Source organism: Macaca fascicularis, chromosome 19, assembly GCF_037993035.2.
Source record: "Macaca fascicularis isolate 582-1 chromosome 19, T2T-MFA8v1.1".
NCBI classification, from domain to species: Eukaryota; Metazoa; Chordata; class Mammalia; order Primates; family Cercopithecidae; genus Macaca; species Macaca fascicularis.
Window position 1 is genome coordinate 47,724,624 of NC_088393.1, and position 23,227 is coordinate 47,747,850.

The 23,227-nt window shown below is 54.3% G+C and overlaps 1 protein-coding gene and 1 long non-coding RNA gene across 36 annotated transcripts in view; one reads left to right on the forward strand and one right to left on the reverse strand.

Annotated features, from left to right (window-relative positions):
• LTBP4 (latent transforming growth factor beta binding protein 4) overlaps positions 1–21,493 on the forward strand; it is a 35,551-nt gene extending 14,058 nt beyond the window's left edge. For 9 of the 34 annotated variants that reach the window (XM_074023612.1, XM_065534419.1, XM_045379188.2 and 6 more), the window contains 21 exons: positions 552–683; positions 768–893; positions 1,560–1,685; positions 2,178–2,420; positions 2,889–3,014; positions 3,103–3,222; positions 4,088–4,219; positions 4,429–4,554; positions 4,939–5,061; positions 5,335–5,466; positions 8,188–8,319; positions 8,399–8,524; positions 10,936–11,082; positions 13,978–14,244; positions 14,509–14,580; positions 15,142–15,270; positions 15,473–15,619; positions 17,238–17,390; positions 18,325–18,705; positions 19,057–19,209; positions 21,073–21,493. In XM_074023612.1, the coding sequence (XP_073879713.1) occupies positions 552–683; positions 768–893; positions 1,560–1,685; positions 2,178–2,420; positions 2,889–3,014; positions 3,103–3,222; positions 4,088–4,219; positions 4,429–4,554; positions 4,939–5,061; positions 5,335–5,466; positions 8,188–8,319; positions 8,399–8,524; positions 10,936–11,082; positions 13,978–14,244; positions 14,509–14,580; positions 15,142–15,270; positions 15,473–15,619; positions 17,238–17,390; positions 18,325–18,705; positions 19,057–19,209; positions 21,073–21,227 (3,248 nt within the window). In that variant the 3' untranslated portion in view covers positions 21,228–21,493. Of the gene's footprint in view, positions 1–551; positions 684–767; positions 894–1,559; positions 1,686–2,177; positions 2,421–2,888; positions 3,015–3,102; positions 3,223–4,087; positions 4,220–4,428; positions 4,555–4,804; positions 5,062–5,334; positions 5,467–8,187; positions 8,320–8,398; positions 8,525–10,935; positions 11,083–13,977; positions 14,245–14,508; positions 14,581–15,141; positions 15,271–15,472; positions 15,620–17,237; positions 17,391–18,324; positions 18,706–19,056; positions 19,210–21,072 lie in introns of those variants that run through there. The other 25 variants (XM_045379189.2, XM_074023593.1, XM_074023598.1 and 22 more) reach the window with 13 other exon arrangements.
• On the reverse strand, positions 13,510–22,762 carry LOC135968324 (uncharacterized). Of its 2 annotated transcripts, none has more exons than XR_010582993.2 (3): positions 22,313–22,445; positions 19,483–19,528; positions 13,510–13,646 (listed from the first exon to the last, which is right to left on the reverse strand). It is a non-coding gene; the product is annotated as an uncharacterized lncRNA (long non-coding RNA). The 2 variants fall into 2 exon arrangements; XR_012427614.1 differs by lacking the exon at positions 13,510–13,646 and adding an exon at positions 22,625–22,762 and having other exon boundaries at positions 16,693–19,528; positions 22,313–22,497.
• Positions 22,763–23,227: the final 465 nt, after the last annotated feature.

Consider the following 23,227-nt stretch of genomic DNA (forward strand, 5'->3'; position numbering starts at 1 on the left):
AGGAGACTCCAAGGTGAAGATTTCAGGATACAGCAAATAGGAATGTTATGCGCAGAGAGAAGCATTTGAAGGGTTGGGTGGTAGATCAGGAGCTGGAGTTGGAGTTGTGCTCTTCTGTGTCAATTGAGCAAGTCACTTAACCTCTGAGACTCAGTTTTCTCATCGGTAAAATGGGGATCATTGTTGAGATGTCTCTGAAGTGTCTGACACCTAATAAGTGCTCAGATACTTACGGTAGATAATTATTTCTCATTATCTAATATTAGATAATTATTTCTCAGGTAGGGCACTAAGAATGTATCTCAGGCAGAGGGTTGGAGGGCAAACTATTCAAAGCCAGAGACCTTGGGGTGGCATTATGAGGGGATTCGGCCAAGGATCTGATGAGAATGTTCCAGGATAAAAAAAAAAAGATCAGAAGACTGGGCTTGCTTGGGGAGGAGACATCCATGAAGGTGTTTTATGGATGTCTCCGGGGGTGGGGGTTGTACTGGGAGAAAAGGAACGGAGGATTCAGAGGTGGGGGAACCCTGGCTGACTGGACCCCCCAGGTCCTTCCTCCGGCATGTGTCAGCGCAACCCCCAGGTCTGCGGCCCAGGACGCTGCATTTCCCGGCCCAGCGGTTACACCTGCGCTTGCGACTCTGGCTTCCGGCTCAGCCCCCAGGGCACCCGATGCATTGGTGAGCAAGGCGGAGGGGGTGGCAGGAGGCGGGGCGGGGGGCTTTGCCCGGTCACCTTGTCACCAGCCCCCTCCGTGTCCTCAGATGTGGACGAATGTCGCCGCGTGCCCCCGCCCTGTGCTCCCGGGCGCTGCGAGAACTCACCAGGCAGCTTCCGCTGCGTATGCGGCCCGGGCTTCCGAGCCGGCCCACGGGCTACGGAATGCCTGGGTGAGAAATTTGCCCCACCTGGCTCCAGGCCCACCCCAGGGTCTCGCTCCTGCTCTCATTCCAGAGCCTCTCCACCCCTCCCACGCTTCCCCTGTCTGGTGCCGCCCCAGGACCGCTGTTCCCTGGTCCTTGGCCCCGCCCTTCCCTGCCCCGCCTCCACCCAGCTCCAGCCTCCCTTTGACCCCACCCCTACCTAGCTCCCAAACTGCCAGTTTCTACTGGGGCCTGGTCGCCGCTCGTATTGCTCTGCCCCCACGCCCAGGCCCCGCCCTTATTGGCCACGCCTCTCCCCGTCCCAGACTAACTCCCTCCCCCAGGCCCCGCCACTGTCCTGCAACTGCGGCAACCAATCTCCTGACCACGACCCCTGATTCCAACCCTGCCACACCAGAGCCCCATCCCCAAACTGATCCTTTCTTCTCTAGCCCCGACCCCACCTTCCCTTTGCTCGGTCCCCAAAGCTCTCCTTTCTGCCATTGCCCTACCAAACCCTACCCTCTCCAATTGCCCCTCTCACTGTGCACTTCTCCGCCTGTCCTGGCCGGTCCCTAGCCTGGCTCTGGCCCAAGCTTGGCCCCGCTCCCGCTTCCCCCTACCCCCGCCTCTCTGCGTCGCTTCTCCCGGGACTGTCTGCCCCAGTCCCAGCCGCCTGGTCTGTGCCCACAGACGTGGACGAGTGCCACCGCGTGCCGCCGCCGTGTGACCTCGGGCGCTGCGAAAACACGCCAGGCAGCTTCCTGTGCGTGTGCCCCGCCGGGTACCAGGCTGCACCACACGGAGCCAGCTGCCAGGGTGAGGGCCTGGGAGGGGCAGCTGGGAAGGGGTGTGAGGGGTTGGGTAGAGCGCGATGATGAGGGCCAGAGAGACTGAACAACAGGGCAAAGCGAGCTGACTGATGGGAGACAGAGGCCAGGCTCTGGAGCAGACGTGTGGTCTAATGGCAGTAGAGAGACCTGGGATGGAGAGTCCAAGTGATGGGAAACAGAAAGGCTGAGTCATGGAAGATGGGGAAGCAGAGTGAGGAGGGATGGAGATGTCCGTAATCAGGTAAGGGGAGCAGAGTTATAGAGGACAGAGGAGAAGGAGGCCTTCTCATGGGGACTACAGAGACAGAGCCATCTAGGCAGCTTAGGAGGGATTGGTGGAGGATAGAGTCAGATGATGGTTACAAGGAGGAATAGTGATGGGGTCGGGGGACAGAATGATGGAGGGTGGAAAGCCAAAGTGACAGAGGTCAGGGAGGCAGAGGGGAGCAAGTGACCCCCGGCCCCCTGCCCTGTGCAGATGTGGATGAATGCACCCAGAGCCCAGGCCTGTGTGGCCGAGGGGCCTGCGAGAACCTGCCCGGCTCTTTCCGCTGTGTTTGCCCGGCTGGCTTCCGGGGCTCGGCGTGTGAAGAGGATGTGGATGAGTGTGCCCAGGAGCCGCCGCCCTGCGGGCCTGGCCGCTGTGACAACACGGCAGGCTCCTTTCACTGTGCCTGCCCTGCTGGCTTCCGCTCCCGAGGGCCCGGGGCCCCCTGCCAAGGTGAGGGTGCTGAGCCCAGCCCCACTCCATCACTGTTTGCTGTGGGGACTGGAGAGAGATTGAGGGGCAGAGAGGCAGAGTGATGGGGCTCAGGGATGGAGAACAGGGGCTGAGGGATGGGGACCTCACTCCAGAGTCTTCCCTCCTTTCAACAAAATAAGATAGTGCTCCCCACCCCTCCTCCCTTTTTGAAAGATACTCTTGTGCTTATGGGAACCCTGAGGAGGAGGTCACCTGAGGCAGGGCAGGCAACATGGAGTTGGTGCCTTAGCCCCACCCTAGTAGCTGGAGAGACCATTGAATAGGGACACGAAGAAGGGAGGAAGGCGTCTGTCTTCCTGGGAAGAGGGAGCAGCCTGAGGCAAGTCTAGGAGGCTGGCTCAAGACTGGAATGCTGGGGTGGGTGGTGATGGCCATGGGGATGGATTCAGGCCCTTTCCTCAGCCTGATTGGTCCCCTCTGCTCCAGATGTGGACGAGTGTGCCCGAAGCCCCCCACCCTGCACCTACGGCCGATGTGAGAACACAGAAGGCAGCTTCCAGTGTGTCTGCCCCACGGGCTTCCAACCCAACGCTGCTGGCTCCGAGTGCGAGGGTGAGGCCGGGGAGGGGGGGAGGAGTGTGGATGGGTGAGGGGGGCATCGGGCCACTTCTTCAAGGCCACCCTCTCCCCTGCCCCCTAGATGTGGATGAGTGTGAGAACCACCTGGCATGCCCTGGGCAGGAGTGTGTGAACTCACCTGGCTCCTTCCAGTGCAGGCCCTGTCCTCCTGGCCACCACCTGCACCGTGGCAGATGCACTGGTGAGACCAGGCCCTGGCTGTGACCTTGGGCCTGCACCATGACCCCTGACCCTTGACCCAGATCATAACTATGACCTGGCCCATAACCTCCTGACCTGGACCTCAGTCCCTCAGTCCCCAGAGCCTGTGACTCCTGACCCTGACCTGGACCACAACTCTTGACCCTGAATGTGACTCCTAAGACCCATCTTGACAGTGACATTTGACCCGAACCATCACCCTTGATGATAGTCCCTGCCCATACCCTGATAGCAATTGTGACCCTCATGACTCTGGCCCTGAATGTGACCTGTAACTCCTGAATTTGACTGTGACATTTGACCCTAATCATAACCACTAACCATAGCACTGACCATAACCTTGACTGTGTGACTCTTGGTCCTGTCTCTTTCACAGCCCCTGCCTCTTCTCAGAATCCCTTCTCTGGAACCTGGTTGGGTTCATAATCCCTGACCCTGGCCCCTGACTCGAGGCAGAATTCTGGACCCTGACTGTAACTTCTGATGCTAACTGGACTCAGATTCCAGTCACTAACTCTGACCCATGGCTCAACGGAATCCCATCCAGTGATCCTGGTTTATAATACTTGACTGGTCCCTTGCCCTAGTTCATTTCTGATCCTTGTCTAAGCCAGAGTCCCCTCTCCTGACTCCAAAATCCTGGCACAGGTAGTTCCTAGAAACCTAGACACACAGGACTCGCAACCATGGTCCCCGAAACCCGGGAACCTCGGTCAGCCCTACCCACCTCTGCCATGGAGCCCTCCCCTGGCCTCCAACTCATGACACTTCCCACCACCTCCCCCAGACCCCCTACTCCAAGGGGACTCGTCTGGACCCTTTCTGAACACCCCCACCCCCCACAGATGTGGACGAATGCAGTTCGGGTGCCCCTCCCTGTGGTCCCCACGGCCACTGCACTAACACCGAAGGCTCCTTCCGCTGCAGCTGCGCGCCAGGCTACCGGGCGCCGTCGGGTCGGCCCGGGCCCTGCGCAGGTGAGCAGCATAGGGACCCGCCAGAGAGCCTGGGAGTAGGGCCTGAGTTCCAGGGCAAAGCCAGCTGGAAAGGTGGAGGCGGGACCAAGGCCCTGTGGGAGCTGCTCAGAAACCTGGCATTGGTGGAGGCGGGGTTACTGCGGTGTGGGCGGGGCTTGTGTCTGGGAGGCCGGGTCCTGTGACTCCGCCCAAACTCCCGCGTACCTTAGACGTGAACGAGTGCCTGGAGGGCGATTTCTGCTTCCCTCACGGCGAGTGCCTCAACACTGACGGCTCCTTTGCCTGTACTTGTGCCCCCGGCTACCGACCCGGACCCCGCGGAGCCTCTTGCCTCGGTTCGTACCCAGGCTGGTCCTGGCTCCGGAAAGGGTGGGCTTAGGGCAGGAAAAGGCGGGACGGGGAGAAGAGGGCGAAAAGGGGAAAACGAGTTTTTGGCCGGGATCTTCCAGCAAGATCGGGGGCAGCTGGTGGGAGTCTCGAGGCAGTGGGCGGGGAGGGGTATGGAGAGGAAAGGGCGGAGTCTGGGTATTTGGACAATGATTGGAAAGAAGCTGTTCTAAACCCGTCGGGGGCTGGTACTTGCAGGGAGGGAAGGAGCCTGAGGCAGGTTGGGGAAGGCGTGAAAGGCCTAGGAGCGCCAAGGAGCGGTGGAGGGGTGTGGACTGGAATGTTAGGCGGAGGGGGAGGTGGGCCGGGCTTTCGGACGCCCTGTCCCGCAGACGTGGACGAGTGCAGCGAGGAGGACCTTTGCCAGAGCGGCATCTGTACCAACACCGACGGCTCCTTCGAGTGCATCTGTCCTCCGGGACACCGCGCCGGCCCGGACCTCGCTTCCTGCCTCGGTGAGAGGCCCCGCCCCGGCCTGATCCCTCCTCCCTCCGACTCCCGGACTCGCGCACTGGCCTCCCACCTCTGTCTTTCCTCCTCCGCTTCTCCCCTCCCCTTACCTCCTTCCCCCCTCTCCTCTCCTAGCCTCCCCATCTCTCCTCTACCCAAATCTTCCCCGGCCCTCTCTGCTTCCCTGGCTTCCCTTTTCTGACTCTCCTCTCCCCTCCTTGTCTCCCCCATCTTGCCTCCCTGCTTCCCACATCCGACCACCCGACCTCCCTCCTCAGACGTGGACGAATGTCGCGAGCGGGGCCCGGCCCTGTGCGGGTCGCAGCGCTGTGAGAACTCCCCCGGCTCCTACCGCTGTGTCCGGGACTGCGATCCTGGGTACCATGCGGGCCCCGAGGGCACCTGTGACGGTGAGCCTGCCCCCTCCACCTCCGCTAGCGCTCGCAACGGGGTGCTGGAGGCTGCTCCCTTGGGGACTGAGGAGGGGCGCCCTACTTCCCAGATTTAGGGGGAGGGAAAGCACCGTATCTCTGTAGTGGAAAGCAGTCACTGTGTCCATGTATTTTCTTGTGTCAGTACCACGGCCAAGCCTCCCTTCCAGCCGCAGTCCATTCCGCCTCTGCAGTTGAAGCCCAGTCCACATTTTAGGCTATGCCCCCAGTAAGACACCTCCCCAAAACTGTTAGGCCCCGCCCCTTCCAGTCGGCCTCTGGATTAAAACCCCCTCTTCAGGCCCCTTTTCCTAACAGAAGTTTGGACGCGCCCTTTCCCTGTCCTCCACCAGTCCTACTTCCAGCCTTCCCTCCAAAGAGGCCCAATCCCGGCGACCCTAGGCCTCATCCTTGCCCAATGAGAAATTCCCAAGGTGAAATTCTCCTAGCGTTGGCCTCCGCCCGTTTAAGCTCTGCCCTTCCATGGCCTCGCTACACTGGCCTTTCCATTCGCTCAGACGGCTTCAGTCTCTCGGAACACATAGGCCCTCCTTCCTATCTCTGCTCCGCCCACAGACCCGCCCCTTGCCTTCTCTTACCTTCCAGGTCTTCCCACCCGCCCCGCAATTTCACCCCTCCCGGGTCAGACTCCAGCGAGGCAGGAGGGTGGGGCTAATCTTCCATACAGTTTAAATTTTTTTTTGTGGGGAGGTGATGATGTGTGAGTCCGCATCTTGTGGCACACTTGAAACAAAACATCTGTGGGCTGCCGTTGACTCTGCTAGACCTCTGACTCACGGAAGTCTAGCTTCCTAAGATCGTATTCATTAATTCCACAAGAATTCATTAAGCACCTACTCTGTGCCAGTGTCCGGAAAAGGAAGTAAGTGCAACAGGAAATAAGTCATATAAAAACCCCTGCCTTCCTGGAGTTATCATTGTGGGGTAATAAATATGTAAATAAACTCAAGACCTATACAACAGGCCAGGCGCTGTGGCTCATGCCTGTAATCCCAGCACTTTGGGAGGCCAAGGAGGGTGGATCACGAGGTCAAGAGATCGAGACTAGCCTGGCCAACATGGTGAAACCCTGTCTCTACTAAAAATACAAAAATTAGCTGGGCATGGTGGCATGCGCCTGTAGTCCCAGCTACTCAGGAGGCTGAGGCAGAGAATCGCTTGAACCCGGGAGGCGGAGGTGGCAGTTGAACCAAGATCGTACCACTGCACTCCAGCCTGGGCGACAGAGTGAGACTCCTTCTCAAAAAAAAAAAAAGATTTATACAACAAAAAACTGGGGGACACCTTACTATGTGTCGGGCACTGTTCTGCCACTGGAGATGTAGCAAAGAACAAAATGGACACAAATCCCTGCTGTTGTAGAGTTTGTATTCTAGGGAGGCCACAGTCGGCATGCCAATAAATACATACATATAAGGTCAGGTTTAGGAAGGAAAACAAAGCAGGACAGAGATGACAGAGCAGTGGAGGGAGGAGTGCTAGGAGGGCTTGACCTCGACACCAGAGGGAAGTGAGGGAAGCAGCCATGCAGAGAGCTGAGGGGAGACTGTTCCTGGCAGAGGGAAGAGCCTGTACAAAGGCCCTGAGGTGGGACCATGCTTTGAGAGACGGCAGTGAGGATTTGAGAGTTATCAACTATGCTAGGTGTGGTGGCGCATGCTTGTAATCCCAGCTACTTGGGAGGCTGAGGTGGGAGAACTGCCTGAACCCAGGAGGTTGAAGCTCCGGTGAGCCATGATCCTGCCACTGCACTCCAGCCTGGGCAACAGAGCAAGACCCCCATTTAAAAAAAAAATGCCTGGGTATGGTGGCTCATGCCTATAATCCCAGCACTTTGGGAGGCTGAGGCAGGTAAATCACCTGAGGTCAGGAGTTCAAGACCAGCCTGGCCAATATGATGAAACCCCATCTCTACTAAAAAAAAAAAAAAATACAAAAGTGACTGGCCGTGGTGGCTCATACCTGTAATTCCAGGACTTTGGGAGGCTGAGGTGGACAGATCACTTGAGGTCAAGAGTTTGAGACCAGCCCAGCCAACGTGGTGAAATCTCATCTCTACTAAAAATACAAAAACTAGCCGGGCATGATGGTGCACGCCTGTAGTCCCAGCTGCTCCAGAAGCTGAGGCAGAATTGCTTGAACCCAGGAGGCAAAGGTTGCAGTGAGCCGAACTTGAGCCACTGCACTCCAGCCTGAGTGACAGAGCGAGATTCCGTCTCAAAGAAAAAACAACATTTTCAACATTGTTGATCTTTAGAAGCTCAGACTTCTAGAATACCAGATTTCTAAAGACTTTTTTTTTTTGAGACGGAGTCTCACTCTGTCGCCCAGGCTGGAGTGCAGTGGCTTGATCTCGGCTCACTGCAAGCTCCGCCTCCCGGGTTTACGCCATTCTCCTGCCTCAGCCTCCCGAGTAGCTGGGACTACAGGCGCCCGCCACCTCGCCCAGCTAGTTTTTTGTATTTTTGTAGAGACGGGGTTTCACCGTGTTAGCCAGGATGGTCTCGATCTCCTGACCTTGTGATCCGCCCGTCTCAGCCTCCCAAAGTGCTGGGATTACAGGCTTGAGCCACCGCGCCCGGCCTTCTAAAGACTTCTTAGTCTTGGGGACTGGAAGTGGTGTTAGAACTTCTGAATTCAGGCCTTTGACTCCCCTTTCATCTCCTCCACACTCTGCAGATGTGGATGAGTGCCAAGAATATGGTCCCGAGATTTGTGGAGCCCAGCGTTGTGAGAACACCCCTGGCTCCTACCGCTGCACACCGGCCTGTGACCCTGGCTATCAGCCCACGCCAGGGGGCGGATGCCAGGGTGGGTGTCCGTCGGGCATCGGGTGAGATGTGGAGATGGTAGAAGGTCCAGAAATGGCCTGACTGTCTGGTGGTTGCAGATGTGGACGAATGCCGGAACCGGTCCTTCTGCGGTGCCCACGCCGTGTGCCAGAACCTGCCCGGCTCCTTCCAGTGCCTCTGTGACCAGGGTTACGAGGGGGCGCGGGATGGGCGTCACTGCGTGGGTATGGGACTTCAGGGGGTGGATGGGACCAAAGCGGGTGGGGGAGGTTGGTCAGGCCCTGTCCCTCCCCATGTATCTGAACAAATAGGAACTTTCGGGTTGTGGAATTTAGACTTTGGAATATAAGATCATCTTCATGCCAAGAACGGTGGCTCATGCCTGTAATCCCAGCACTTTGGGAGGCTGAGGCGAGCAGATCACTTGAGGTCAGGAGTTTGAAACCAGCCTGGTGAACATGGTGAAATACCATCTCTACTAAAAATACAAAAATTAGCAGGGTCTGGTGGTGCATGCCTGTAATCCCAGCTACTCAGGAAGCTGAGGCACAAGAATGGCCTGAACCCAAGGGATGGAGGTTGCAGTGAGCCTAGATCACGCCACTGCACTCCAGCCTGGGTGACAGAGTGAGACCCTGTCTCAAAAAAAAAAAAAAAATCTTCTCAGAACTGTTGTAGTGGCTGGTGAAAGAAACCTGACCTATTCAGGTTTTATTTTTATGTGTGTACTTTTAAAAATGTGTAAGTAGGCCAGGCGCGGTGGCTCACACCTGTAATCCTAGCACTTTGGGAGGCCAAGGTGGGCAGGTCACCTGAGGTCAGGAGTTCGAGACCAGTCTCAACATGGAGAAATCCCGTCTCTACTAGAAATACAAAATTAGCTGGGCGTAGTGGTGCATGCCTGTAATCCCAGCTACTCAGGAGGCTGAGACAGGAGAATTGCTTGAACCTGGGAGGCGGAGGTTGCAGTGAGCTGAGATTGCACCATTGCACTCCAGCCTGAGCAGCAAGAGCGAAACTCCGTCTCAAAAAATAAAAACTAAAACTAAAAATAAATAAAAATAAAAATGTATAAAGTATAAATGTATAAAGCACTAAAGTGTTCATAAACGTTAATTTTTCCTAACATTTTATGAGGAAAATTTCTAAACACAAAGCAAATTGAGAGAATCATAGAATGAACACCTGCCTACTCATGATCTAGATTATATTATTTTATTATACTTACTTCCTCACGTATCTATCCATTAATCCATCTAATTTTTTGGACAGAGTTAAAAGTAAATTGCAGGCACCAGTCTGCTTCCCCATAAATTCTTTAATATACATATCACTAACCAGAATTCAATATGTGTTTACTAATATTTTCTTCTTCTTTTTTTTTTTTTTTTTGAGCTGGGGTCTTGCTCTGTTGTCCAGGCTGGAGTGTGGTTGTGTGATCATAGCTTACTGCAGCCTCTAACTCCTGGGCTCAAGCCAGCCTCCCTCCAGAACTGAGCTTCCGAGTAGCTGGGACCACAGGCACACACAACCACGCCCAGCTAATGTTGTTAATTTTTGTAGAGATGAGTTTTTTTTGGAGACAGAGTTTTGTTCTAGTTGTCCAGGCTGCAGTGCAATGGCATGATCTCGGCTCACTGCAACCTCCACCTCCTGGGTTCAAGCGATTCTCGTGCCTCAGCCTCCCAAGTAGCTGAGATTACAGGCACCCACCACTACGTCCAGTAATTTTTTGCATATTTAGTAGAGACGGGGTTTTACCATGTTGGCCAGGCTGGTCTTGAACTCCTGACCTCAGGTGATGTGCCCACCTTGGCCTCCTAAAGTGCTGGGATTACAAGCGTGAGCCACCACGCCTGGCCTGTAGAGATCTTGCTCTGTTGCCCAGGCTGGTCTCAAACTCCTGGCCTTAAGCAACCCTCCTGCCTTGGCCTCCCAAAGCACTGGGATTACAGGCATGAGCCATTGTATCCTACAGATATTTTCATTTGACGTTCAATTTATATACAGTGAAATGCAGGAATCTTAATTATACATTCTGTAAATTTTCACAAATGCAAACACAACAGGTTTTATTTCTTTAAAGGGAATTAAAACTATAAAGACCTGGGATATATTTGAACTCCAGGCATAACTGGATCCAGGAATTTTAACAAGGCTATTTCTATCTTCTCTGAGTTCTGCTTTCTTCTATTGCATGATTTTCAGGCAGATTATTTTTCATAATGATGAAGGTGGCCCTAGAACCTCTGGGCTAACAGCTCCAGTTGGCAACCCTAGAGCTAAAAAGGGAGGTTCTTTTTCAATATTTCTAGCAAAAGTGCCAGGCCTGGCTTTGATTGACCCAGCATGATCACTGCTATCTCTGAACCAGAGAAATGCAGTCATCTATTTGGTCATTCCTGGAACTTGTGCCCACCTCTCAGAGTAGATATAGCTCTACTCAAAGCACAGGATTGAAAATAGAGGAGCACAGGGTTCCCAAGGGAAATTCAGGGCTTGTCACTAGAATAAAAACAGATGATGGAGTCTGGGCCATTAAATATACTCATAATATTTGAAAGCTCAGACTTTCGGACCTTTGGAATCATAGAAGCTTATAACCACTGTGTCCCCTGTTGTCTCCTGCTTACAGATGTGAATGAATGTGAAACCCTACAGGGTGTATGTGGAGCTGCCCTGTGTGAAAACGTCGAAGGCTCCTTCCTCTGTGTCTGCCCCAACAGCCCGGAGGAGTTTGACCCCATGACTGGACGCTGTGTTTCCCCACGAACTTCTGCTGGTGAGACTGTTGTGTCTATTTAACTGATGACTGCTGGCCCCATGGGAAAATCATGTGGTCTAATCATTCCTGATGTGGACAGCTACCATCAGTTAAATACTGTTGTTTTAAACATCAACAAAAGACACATAGGTTAACATGGGTAGTGAGACTGTGTCAGGATAACTGGATCCTGGCCGTGACTCTACCAGATTCTTTCATTCAACAAATGTTCACAGGGCGTGCACTGTGTTCAGGCCATCTTCTGGGCACTGAGGACGTAGTAGTGACCAGGAGGGATCACTGTCTGTCCTCAAGGGGCTCACAAGCCAATGGGACAGACAGAGATATCACCAGATAGTGACAACTCAGAGAAATCAACAAGACTGTGATGGGGAAAGCCCAGGGGAGCTTTGGAGGAGGCGCCTGGCCCAGCATGAGAAGAGGGTCAGGGAGTTCTTGCTGTAGGAGAGGACATCTGAACTGAGAGCTGCAGGATGAGTAGAAATGAGCCAGGCCCGATGTGTGAGGAGGGCATTCTGGGCAGAGGACACAGCAAGGGCAAAGGCCTGGCAAAGCCAGAGAGCATCTGGCATGTAAGAGGAACTGAAACAGGTTCAACATGGCATGATTTAGACAGCAAAGGAAGGGGTGGGGAGAGATGGGGCCAGGGAAGGAGTCAGGTGCCCGATCACACCGACTTACCACAGTAAGAGAGCACTGCGGTACTGTGGAAGGGGTTTCGGGGCATTTTTGGAAATTTTTTTTTTAATGTTTTTCTTTTTTTAAGACAGAGTCGTACTTTCACCCAGGCTGGAGTGCAGTGGCACGATCTCAGCTCACTGCAACCTCCACCTCCTGTGCTCAAGGAATCCTCCAACCTCAGCCTGCTGAGTAACTGGGACTACAGGCATATACCACCACCACAGCTAATTTTTGTATTTCTTGTAGAGACGTGGTTTTGTCATATTGCCCAGGCTGCAGTATATATATATTTTTTAATTTTTAAATGTTACGTATTTAGGCTGGGCGTGGTGGCTCACGCCTGTAATCCCAGCTCTTTGGAAGGCCGAGGCGGGCAGATCACCTGAGGTCAGGAGTTCCAGACCAGCATGGCCAACATGGCAAAACCCCGTCTCTAATAAAAATACAAAAATGAGCTGGATGTAGTGGTACACGCCTGTAATCCCAGCTACTCGAGAGGCTGAGGCAGGAAAATCACTTGAATCCAGGAGGCGGAGGTTGTGGGATTGCGCCAGTGGACTCCAGCCTGGGTGACAGAGGGAGACTCCATCTCAAAAAAAAAAAAAAAAAAAAAAAAAGCTACGTATGTATTTATTTATTTTTAATAATTTCCATCTTTACTTTAGATACATGAGCAGGTTTGTTACCTGGGTATATTTCATGATGCTGAGCTTTGAGATACAAATGATTCCGTCACCCAGATAGTAAGCATAAGCATAGTACCCAACGGCCAGTTTTTCTTGTTTTTTTTTTTTGAAATGGAGTTTCGCTCTTGTTGCCAGGCTGCAGTGCAGTGGCGCGATCTCGGCTCGCTGAAACCTCCACCTCCCTGGTTCAAGCGATTCTCCTGCCTCAGCCTCCTGAATAGCTGGGATTACAGGCATCCACCACCACGCCTGGCTAACTTTTTGTATTTTTAGTAGAGATGGGGTTTCATCATGTTGGCCAGGCTGGTCTCGAACTCCTGACCTCAGGTCATCCACCCACCTCGGCCTCCCAAAGTACAGGGATTACAGGCGTGAGCCACCATGCCTGGCCTAACATCCAGTTTTTCAACCCTTGTCCCTCTCCCTCTGTCCCTCCCCTATCTAGTGGTCCCCAGCATCTATTGTGGGCATCTTTAAATCCATGAGTACCCACTGTTTAGCTCTCACTTATAAGTGAGAATATGTGGTATTTGGTCTTCTGTTCCTGCATTAATTTGCTTAGGATAATGGTCTCCAGCTGCATCCATGCTGCTGCTAAGGACATGATTTCATTCTTTTTCATGACTGTGTAGTATTCATGGAAGGGTTTTGAGCAGGAAAGATAGAATTGGATTTTGAAACCTCCTCTGGCCGCCATGTGAAGGTGATTGCAGCGGGTGATACTGGAGGCTGGGAGCTCAGGGAACAGGCTGGGGCAGGGGCCTGGACAGGAGAGGACAGGGCTGGACCAAGGCAGGGGCTGTGGAAGGGGAAGAAAGGGTGGTGGGAGAAAAACCCAAGAGGCCATATGGACAAGCTGTGGATGTCTGGGTGGGGAAGCTGTGTCCAAGACAAGGCACAGGTTTTTTGTTTGTTTTGTGACAGAGTCTCGCTCTGTCGCCCAGGCTGGAATGCATTGGTGTGATCTCGGCTCACTGCAACCTCTGCGTCCCAGGTTCAAGTGATTCTCGTGCCTCAGCCTCCCAAGTAGCTGGGATTACAGGCATCCGCCACCACGCCCGGCTAATTTTTTGTATTTTTAGTAGAGACGGGGTTTCACCATGTTGGTCAGGCTGGTCTCAAACTTCTGACCTCAAGTAATCCGACCACCTCGGCCTCCCAAAGTGCTGGGAGTACAGGCAGGAGCCACTGCACCTGGTGACAAAGTGTAGATTTTGAGATGAAGACTCAGCCAGTTTGGGACACACCAGATAAGAGACCCAAAGAGGCATCCAGGAAGCCAGGGACGTTCCCTCACCACCCACCCGAGCTGTTAGCTGCAGTGACAGGGAAGTGTGAGGTGGGGAGGCAAGAGATGCAGAAATGACAGGAGGTGACAGTGGGAGAAAGAGAGGCAATGACAGAGGAGTGTGAGAGGTATGGAGTCTGGTTCTGCCACTGATGGCTGTCGCCCTGTTTCCCCATCTATGATGTGGCGGGGTTGGGGGTTCAACCCACACTGGGCTAAAGCCGCTTGTCTCCCTAGGCACGTTCCCAGGCTCACAGCCCCAGGCACCTGCCAGCCCCGTTCTGCCAGCCAGGCCACCCCCACCACCCCCGCCCCGCCGACCCAGCACACCTAGGCAGGGCCCTGTGGGGAGCGGGCGCCGGGAGTGCTACTTTGACACGGCGGCCCCGGATGCATGTGACAACATCCTGGCTCGGAATGTGACGTGGCAGGAGTGCTGCTGTACTGTGGGTGAGGGCTGGGGCAACGGCTGCCGCATCCAGCAGTGCCCAGGCACCGAGACAGGTGGGCATGGGCTGATGGGGACACAGGGTTGAGGGCTTGGGTGGAAATACTGGGTGGGGTGTGGGCCTGGGACAGGGGACACATTTGGATAGGGCGTTGAGGTACTAGTACTGTCAGGGCAAGGGCGAGCTGCCAGATAGGTGGGCATGAGGCTGAGGGGTGGGCATTAACAGGCACAGGACCAGAGTGACTTGTGACAAGTGGGCACGAGCAGGGTGGGGCTGGGGCTCTGGTGTCCTGGCTCAGGCTTGTCTCTGTGTGTAGCTGAGTACCAGTCATTGTGCCCTCACGGCCGGGGCTACCTGGCGCCCAGCGGAGACCCGAGCCTCCGGAGAGGTGAGGCCAGCCTTTGACCCTCCACCCTACTCAGCTCTCAGGCCCAGCTCTGTCTCTCAGCCTTTGTTTCTCTGTATCTGTCTCCCCAACCCCACCCGTCCTCTGTCTCTTTCTTTTCTTTTTTTTTCTTTACCTTTTTTTTTTTTTTTTTTTAAGAGTTTTGCTCTTGTCACCCAGGCTGGAGAGCAATGGCGAGATCTTGGCTCACTACAACCTTTGTCTCCTGGGTTCAAGCGATTCTCCTGCCTCAGCCTCTGGTGTAGCTGGAACTACAGACACGAACCACCATGCCTGGCTAATTTTTTTGTATTTTTGGTAGAGACAGGGTTTCACCATGTTGGCCAGACTGGTCTCAAACTCCTGACCTCAGGTGATCTGCCTGTCTTGGCCTCCTGAAATGCTGGGATTACAGACATGAGCCACCACTCCTGGCCTGTCCATCTTTCTTTCCCTGTCTCTACTTCTTGGTCTCTATCACCACCTCTATCTCTGTCTTCCCTGGTCATGCCCTCACACACTCCACCCATCCAGCCCACCCCCATCTCTCTGCTTTTCCCACAGATGTGGACGAATGTCAGCTCTTCCGAGACCAGGTGTGCAAGAGTGGCGTGTGTGTGAACACGGCCCCGGGCTACTCGTGCTATTGCAGCAACGGCTACTACTACCACACACAGCGGCTGGAGTGCATTGGTACAAGCCCCACCTCCCCCAACCCCTGGCAACTCTCTCCAACCCCTAGCCATGCCAGCTCCTCTCTGGAATGTGGCCACCCCCAGCGGGAGTCTTTCCTGGAGTCTAGACTCCATCCATCACACTGCCAATGTGCTGGGAAGAGAAATGGGAAAGGGTAGGGGGAGTTGAAGGGGATGCCTGTTAACCATCCTCTCCCTAGATAATGACGAGTGCGCCGATGAGGAGCCGGCCTGTGAGGGCGGCCGCTGCGTCAACACTGTGGGCTCTTATCACTGCACCTGCGAGCCCCCACTGGTGCTGGATGGCTCGCAGCGCCGCTGCGTCTCCAACGAGAGCCAGAGCCTCGGTAACCCCGCCCCCAAATCCGCTATGCCCCTCCCACGCCGTCCAGGCCCTCCTTCCCTCGGCTCAGCCTCACACCCGCACCCGGGCCACACTTTTGCGACAGCCACGCCCTTCAAAGGCCACGCCCCATGCTCCTGGCTCGGCCACGCCCCACTGAGCCCCAACTCAGTCTCTGTCCCAGTGCATGTTGCCTCTTGGACTCCAGCTTCCTCTCTGCACACTGGGTGAATAGCCCCTACCTTATAGGGTGGCTGTGAGAAGTTTTCTTTTTTTTTTGAGACGGAGTTTCGCTCTTGTTGCCCAGGCTGGAGTGCAATGGCGCCATCTCAGCTCACCGTAGCCTCCGCCTCCGGGGTTCAAGCGATTCTCCTGCCTCAGCCTCACGAGTGGCTGCGATTACAGGCATGTGCCACCACATCCAGCTAATTTTGTATTTTTTTCTTTAGTAGAGACAGAGTTTCTCCGGGTTGGTCAGGCCAGTCTCGAACTCCTGACCTCAGGTGATCCATCTGCCTCGGCCTCCCAAAGTGCTGGGATTACAGGCGTGAGCCACCACGCCTGGCTGAGGAATTTTATTTTTATTTTTTCAAATGTTATTTTTTACTGAGTGCCACATGAGTGCTACCTGTTATTATTTCTCTGCATCTCTAGGTCTCTGTCTCTTTCCAGGTGTTTGTAGATTTCTGTCTTTCGTGTTTTCTCTGAATTTCTGACACCCTCTGGATCTTTGGTTTCAGGTCTCTTTCTCCTGCTTGTGTATCTTTGTTTTCCTGTTTTGAGTCTTTGACTCTTTGGATGTGTCTCTCTCTCTCTCTCTCGGTCTTTTTTCTCCCTTTTTGTTTCTGACTCTTTTCCTATCTCTAGATCTCTGACAGTTTCTCCTGAAGCTCTGTCTCTTGAACACTGTCTTTGTTGTTTTCATTTTTGAGACAAGATCTCGCTCTGTCGCCCAAGCTGGAGTACAGTGGCATGATCACAGCTCACTGCAGCTTCGACCTCTCATGCCCAAATGATCCTCCCACCTCAGCCTTGTGGTAGCTGGGACTGCAGGAGCCCGCCACCACGCCTGGCTAATTTTTGTTTTTTTTTTTTTTTGTAAAGATGGATTTTTGCTGTGTTGCCCAGGCTGGTCTTGAACTCCTGAGCTCAAGCAATGCCCCCACCTCAGCCTCCCAAAGTGGATTACAGGCTCCAACACTCTCTATGCATCTTGCCACCTCTCTTTTTGCCCACTGTCCCAACCACTCTTCTTTCATTTCCTGTGCCTTCAGCACTAGCCCCCATACACTGAGATGTCAGACAATGCTCAGAGAAGCAAAGCAACTGCCTCGAGGTCACACAGCTCTCTGGAAGCCAGACTTGGGTAGACCCCTCTCAGGCCCTACCTCCTAGTCATTGGACCCCCTTCTTCTGCCCTCTCCTCTTATATGACAGTCTCCTTGTTCCTCAATCCAGACCCCTGGAGCGACCTCAGAGAACTTCCGGAGTTAGATCACAGCTGATGAGAAGGATTTGTTGATAGGCAGAGGGTGACTGGGCTGCTCAGCAGGGGAAGGGCCCAGCCCCTGGGAGGACCCGAGTGCCAGGCCCAGTCTGACACATGCTGTCTCCACCTGCAGATGACAATCTGGGAGTGTGCTGGCAGGAAGTTGGGGCTGACCTCGTGTGCAGTCACCCTCGGCTGGACCGTCAGGCCACCTACACAGAGTGCTGCTGCCTGTATGGAGAGGCCTGGGGCATGGACTGTGCCCTCTGCCCTGCCCAGGACTCAGGTGCTGGCACTGGCCTAAGCTGAACTCAGAGGCCTTGCCCCATGGGCTTCAAATCTAGGCCCTCAGATCCCCAGTCTCAGAACCCCCAGACTCTACCCAAACTCTGTCCCCTAGACCAACCCCCAAGTCGCAGCCCATCCCAAAATCTTGGTCCCCGAGTCACATTCCAAAGACTTCCAAATCTCAGCCACAGACATCCCAAGGCCTGACCCAGCAGATCCCATGGTACCAGCCCCGCAGGCCCCTGAGGTCTGGTCTGTCATACCCTCCGCTCCTGGTCTGTAGAACCACAAGACACAGCCTATGAGATGTCCTCCCCTAAATCCTGGGCCCTTAGACCTGAAATACCAGTTGTTCAGACCTCACCATCCTGGCCCCAGACCCCGTGGTCACAGCCCCACAGAACTCCAATCCCATTGCCTTGGACACCACATCCGGGTGCCTAAGACCCCAACATACAGCCCCAGAGATTCCCAAGTCTTGGTTCCTACAACCCCTGAGTTCCTCAATCCTCAGCCCTTAGGAGCCCAGTTCCAAAGACCCCAGTCCTGGGTCCCCAGACCTTCAGGTCCTAGTGGCTCAGACCCTCTCCCATGCATCCTGTCCCCTCGGGTCCCCAGCAGCAATTCCTGGGATTCCCTCGTCCTGGTCCACAGAACACCCTCATCTGATTTCTTCAGGTCCCTAGTCCTAGCTCCCATGGGTCCCTCCAATTCTAGCCTCAGACCCTGATTTTTAGCAGGCTTCATTACCCTTGATCTCGGCACGTTGGAATCCCAGTCTTAGCCTTCAGATTCTCAGTGCTGGCTCCAGACACCCCAGGGCCACCCAGGACCCTCCCCATCCACTCCTCTGCCTCCTCTTCCCAAGGAGGGTACATGAGGGGTGGGTGTGGGGGCCAGCGGGGGCTGATTGCCTTGACTTCTGTTCCCAGATGACTTCGAGGCCCTGTGCAATGTGCTACGCCCCCCTGCATATAGCCCCCCACGACCAGGTGGCTTTGGACTCCCCTACGAGTACGGCCCAGACTTAGGCCCACCTTACCAGGGCCTCCCGTATGGGCCTGAGTTGTACCCGCCACCTGCGCTACCCTACGACCCCTACCCACCGCCACCTGGGCCCTTCGCCCGCCGGGAGGCTCCTTACGGGGCACCCCGCTTCGACATGCCAGACTTTGAGGACGATGGTGGCCCCTATGGCGAATCTGAGGCTCCTGCGCCACCCGGCCCGGGCACCCGCTGGCCCTATCGGTCCCGGGACACCCGCCGCTCCTTCCCAGAGCCCGAGGAGCTTCCTGAAGGTGGAAGTTATGCTGGTGAGCGCTGCCAGCGGATGATGAGACTGAAATGAGGGGTGAAGTGTGCACAGAGAGGGGAGGGAGGGAAACAGAGAAGGTGGGAGGAGAGACGGAACACAGGTGCAACTGGAGAGAGCCACGGAGAGGGACAGAGAAGTGTCTGTAGCCCGGCAAAGACAGAGAAAGCGGCAGAGGGAAAGCTGGCGAGAGAATGAGGTAAGCTTACTGGCCCCACAGCGCCCGCCGCAGCCCTGGAGGGGGATGGACAGTTTAGAGCAAGAAAGATGGAGCCAAGGACGCGCACCCACCGCGGTGGGTAAGGGACTAAGGCAGGGACTTCAAGTCACAGGGTCCCCGCATTTCCCACAGGTTCCCTGGCTGAGCCCTACGAGGAGCTGGAGGCAGAGGAGTGCGGGATCCTGGACGGCTGCACCAATGGCCGCTGCGTGCGCGTCCCCGAAGGCTTCACCTGCCGCTGCTTCGATGGCTACCGCCTGGACATGACTCGCATGGCCTGCGTTGGTGAGGGCGGGCCCGGGGCCAGCATACGTGGGGAGAGGCAAGGCTTGTCCAGGGAGGGTGGAAGCCCTGAGCAGGGGCTGCTGGTAAGGGACGGGAAACAACCTCACTACAGGGGACGGACCAGCCCAGAAGGGAGGAGTAATTGCAACTGGATGGGGCTTGACTGAAGAAGGCGGAGTCAGGGTGTCAGCAGGACAGGGCTTGACACAGTGCTGGAACTGGGCCTTGAAGCAGGATAGGATAGAATAGTGCTGGTGTGACTTGCAATGCTACCTTGGGCAATTTGCAGGACCGCTTTGGAGAGCTTCAGTCTTCCCACCTGTAAAATGGGAGTATTAATCAAGTCTGCCTAATTTGGATTGTAGTAAAGCCAAGTGATTAAAATCAAGAACTCAGCCAGGTGCGGTGGCTCACGCCTGTAATCCCAGCACTTTGGGAGGCCGAGGCGGGCGGATCAAGAGGTCAGGGGTTTGAGACCAGCCTGGCCGATATGGTGAAACCCCGTCTCTAAAAATACAAAATTAGCCGGGTGTGGTGGTGCATGCCTGTAATCCCAGCTACTTGGGAGGAACCCAGGAGGCAGAGGTTGCGGTGAGCCAAGATCACACCATTGCACTCCAGCCTGGGCAACAAGAGCGAAACTCCGTCTCAAAAAACAAACAAAAAAACTCAAGGAGGTCACATAGACCTCAGGCCCAGTCCAGCAGCTTGTTGTGTGACGCTGGACAGGTCGCTGCCCTTACCTAATTTTTCTCATCTGAAAAATGGCTATAGTCAAAGATCCCATTTCATAGAATTGTGAATATTATTAACACTGATTTACAATAACATTAAGACCATGTGCAAATGGAGGCACATGTGTAAAACGAATTACAGTACCTACCTAATAGGGATATTAGAACAAAGTTAATACTCGTAATGTGCTTAAAACAATGCATGAACATTTACTGTTGTTGACACCATCATCAGTATTATTTTCTTTTTTTTTATTATTATTTTCTTTTTTTGGAGACGGAGTCTCACTCTGTCGCCTAGGCTGGAGTGCAGTGGCCTGATCTTGGCTTACAACAACCTCCGCCTCCCGGGTTCAAGTGATTCTCGAGCCTCAGCCTCTCAAGTCGCTGGGATTACAGGCACCCGCCACCACGCCTGGCTAATTTTTTTTTTTTTTTTTTTTTTTTTTTTTTTTTTTTTTTTGAGACGGAGTCTCGCTCTGTCGCCCAGGCTGGAGTGCAGTGGCGCGATCTCGGCTCACTGCAAGCTCCGCCTCCCGGGTTCACGCCATTCTCCTGCCTCAGCCTCCCGAGTAGCTGGGACTACAGGCGCCCACAACCGCGCCCGGCTAATTTTTTTTTGTATTTTTAGTAGAGATGGGGTTTCACCGTGGTCTCGATCTCCTGACCTTGTGATCCGCCCGCCTCGGCCTCCCAAAGTGCTGGGATTACAGGCGTGAGCCACCGCGCCCGGCCCGCCTGGCTAATTTTTATATTTTTAGTAGAGACGGGGTTTCACCATGTTGGCCAGGTTCGTCTCGAACTCCGGCCTCAAGTGATCTGCCCGCCTCAGCCTCCCAAAGTGCTGGGATTACAGGCATGAACCGTTACGCGCCCGGCCATTATTATTTTCTTAACAAAATCCTAGTGCCGTATGGGCCACCATACCCATCTTACAGAACACGAAACTGAAGCACAGAGAGGTTAAGCCACCTGGCCGGGCTCACACAGCTAGCAGATGGCTGAGGTCAGATTGGACTCCAAACGAGAGGCTCAGCATCTGCTCCTCTGTTCCAAGAGCCTAAGGGGCCGAGGAGGCGAGCTTCTGGGGCCCCAGCCTTCAGCAGGGATCCTTGTCCCCCCTCCACAGACATCAACGAGTGTGATGAGGCCGAGGCTGCCTCCCCGCTGTGCGTCAACGCGCGCTGCCTCAATACGGATGGCTCCTTCCGCTGTATCTGCCGCCCGGGATTCGCACCCACGCACCAGCCGCACCACTGTGCGCCCGCGCGGCCCCGGGCCTAAGCCCTGGCACCCGCTGGCCGCCCATCCGCGCCTACCACACATGGCCCCTGCAGCGCATCCTGCAGCCCCCTTATGCGTATGTGCATGGGGCGGCCCGCTTGGACCTGGAGAAGGGACCTACGGACGCCTGGAAGCTGCGACGCCCTGCACTGCCCCGCCTCCCCCAGCGCTCCCACTGATGCGGTGGTCCCGGGCCTGGCCCAGGGGCCCCTTCACATGCCCTTTCCCTTTTATAAAATTCTCCATTAAAACCCACCTATTTTGTATGTTTTGCCTCCATCTGTCTTTCTGCATTTCTCCAAATCTACCTCAGTTTGTGCTTTGAGTCACAAAATGACATTCCCTTCCCTTCTGACCCCTAGTTTCGTCTGTCTCTGCCTCTCTTGGTCTCTGCCTTCCTTCTCTGTCTCTGTCGTTGTCTCATCTCTGTCTCTCTGTCTCTCTCTCTGATTTGTTTTCTCTGCCTAACCTCTACATCCTGTCTTTTCATCTCTGTTTCTGCATGCGTCTTTCTCTTTTTCCTTCTCTTTGTTTTGTTCTGTCTTTAATCTGGAAAGCAATCTTGCCTCTGGATTTTTTTTATTTTTTTATTTTTTATTTTTTATTTATTTATTTTTTTTTGAGATGGAGTGTCGCTCTGTCACCCAGGCTGGAGTGCAGTGGTGCCATCTCCATTCACTGCAAACTCTGCCTCCCAGTTTCAAGCGATTCTCCTGCCTTAGCCTCCCAAGCAGCTGGGATTACAGGCGCACACCACCACACCTGGCTAATTTTTGTATTGTTAGGAGAGACAGGGTTTCACTATGTTGGCCAGGCTGGTCTCAAACTCCTGGCCTCAAGTGATCCACCCACCTTGGCCTCCCAAAGTGCTGGGATTACAGGTGTGAGCCACCACGCCCAGCTTTTATTTTTTAGAGACGAGGTCTCCCTACGTTGCCCAGTCTGGTCTCAAACTCCTGGTCTCAAGTGATCCTGCCACCTCGCCCTCCCAAAGTGCTGAGATTATAAATAGGAGCCACCGCGCCTGGCCTAGAAGTCTTAAGCTATCCTGGAACAAATGGGGCAAGAGCAGGGAGCAGGAGTACCTGGTGGGCCAAACCCAGACCTGAAGCTCCAGCTGGGAGTTGGCTGTGGATGGAGTATGGAGCGGCAGTCCTGGCAGCTGGAGGCGGGAATAAGCTCTGAGTGTGATGGTCGAGGACCCAGCACCGACCTCCTCCATGCGCCCTAACTACTTATTGGCCATGTTCCTAGTCCAGAATCTTCTTCCCTAAAAAACAAGAACATCCTAGATCAGCATAAACTTAGGGCAGGAGTAGGGACCAGGGATCGTGGGTGATCAGCTTAGCACTGGGACAAGCTGGAAAAAAAACAAAAAAAACAAAAAAAAACTGTACCTCGGTGGGGCGTGATGGCTCATACATGTAATCCCAGCACTTTGGGAGACCGAGGCGGGCAGATCACAAGGTCAAGAGATTCAGACCATCCTGGCCAAACATGGTGAAACCCCATCTCTATTAAAAATACAAAAATTAGCCAGGCGTGGTGGCGTGCAATTGTAATCCCAGCTACTAAGGAGGCTGAGACAGGAGAATCACTTGAACCCAGGAGGCAGAGGTTGCAGTGAGCTGAGATGATGCCACTGCACTCCAGCCTGGTGACAGAGCAAGACTGCATCTCAAAACCAACCAACCCCACAGAACTGTACCTGAGTCATTCTTCACCCACCTGTCAATGCATGTGTCCCCAGGGTTTCAAACTCGCATGCTGCAAAGACCAGACCCGGAATGTTAGCAGGAAGCAGGGAAAACTGAAGCACACATTACTCCTAAGTGTGATCTGCCTAAGGCTTAGGTAGACTAGGAAGGGGAATTCTCCCCAGCGTTAATACTGTTTTTGGCCTGGCGGGGTGGCTCACGATTGTAATCCCAGCACTTTGGGAGGCCAAGGCAGGATGATCACTTGAGCTCAGGAGTTTGAGACCAGCCTGGGCAACATGG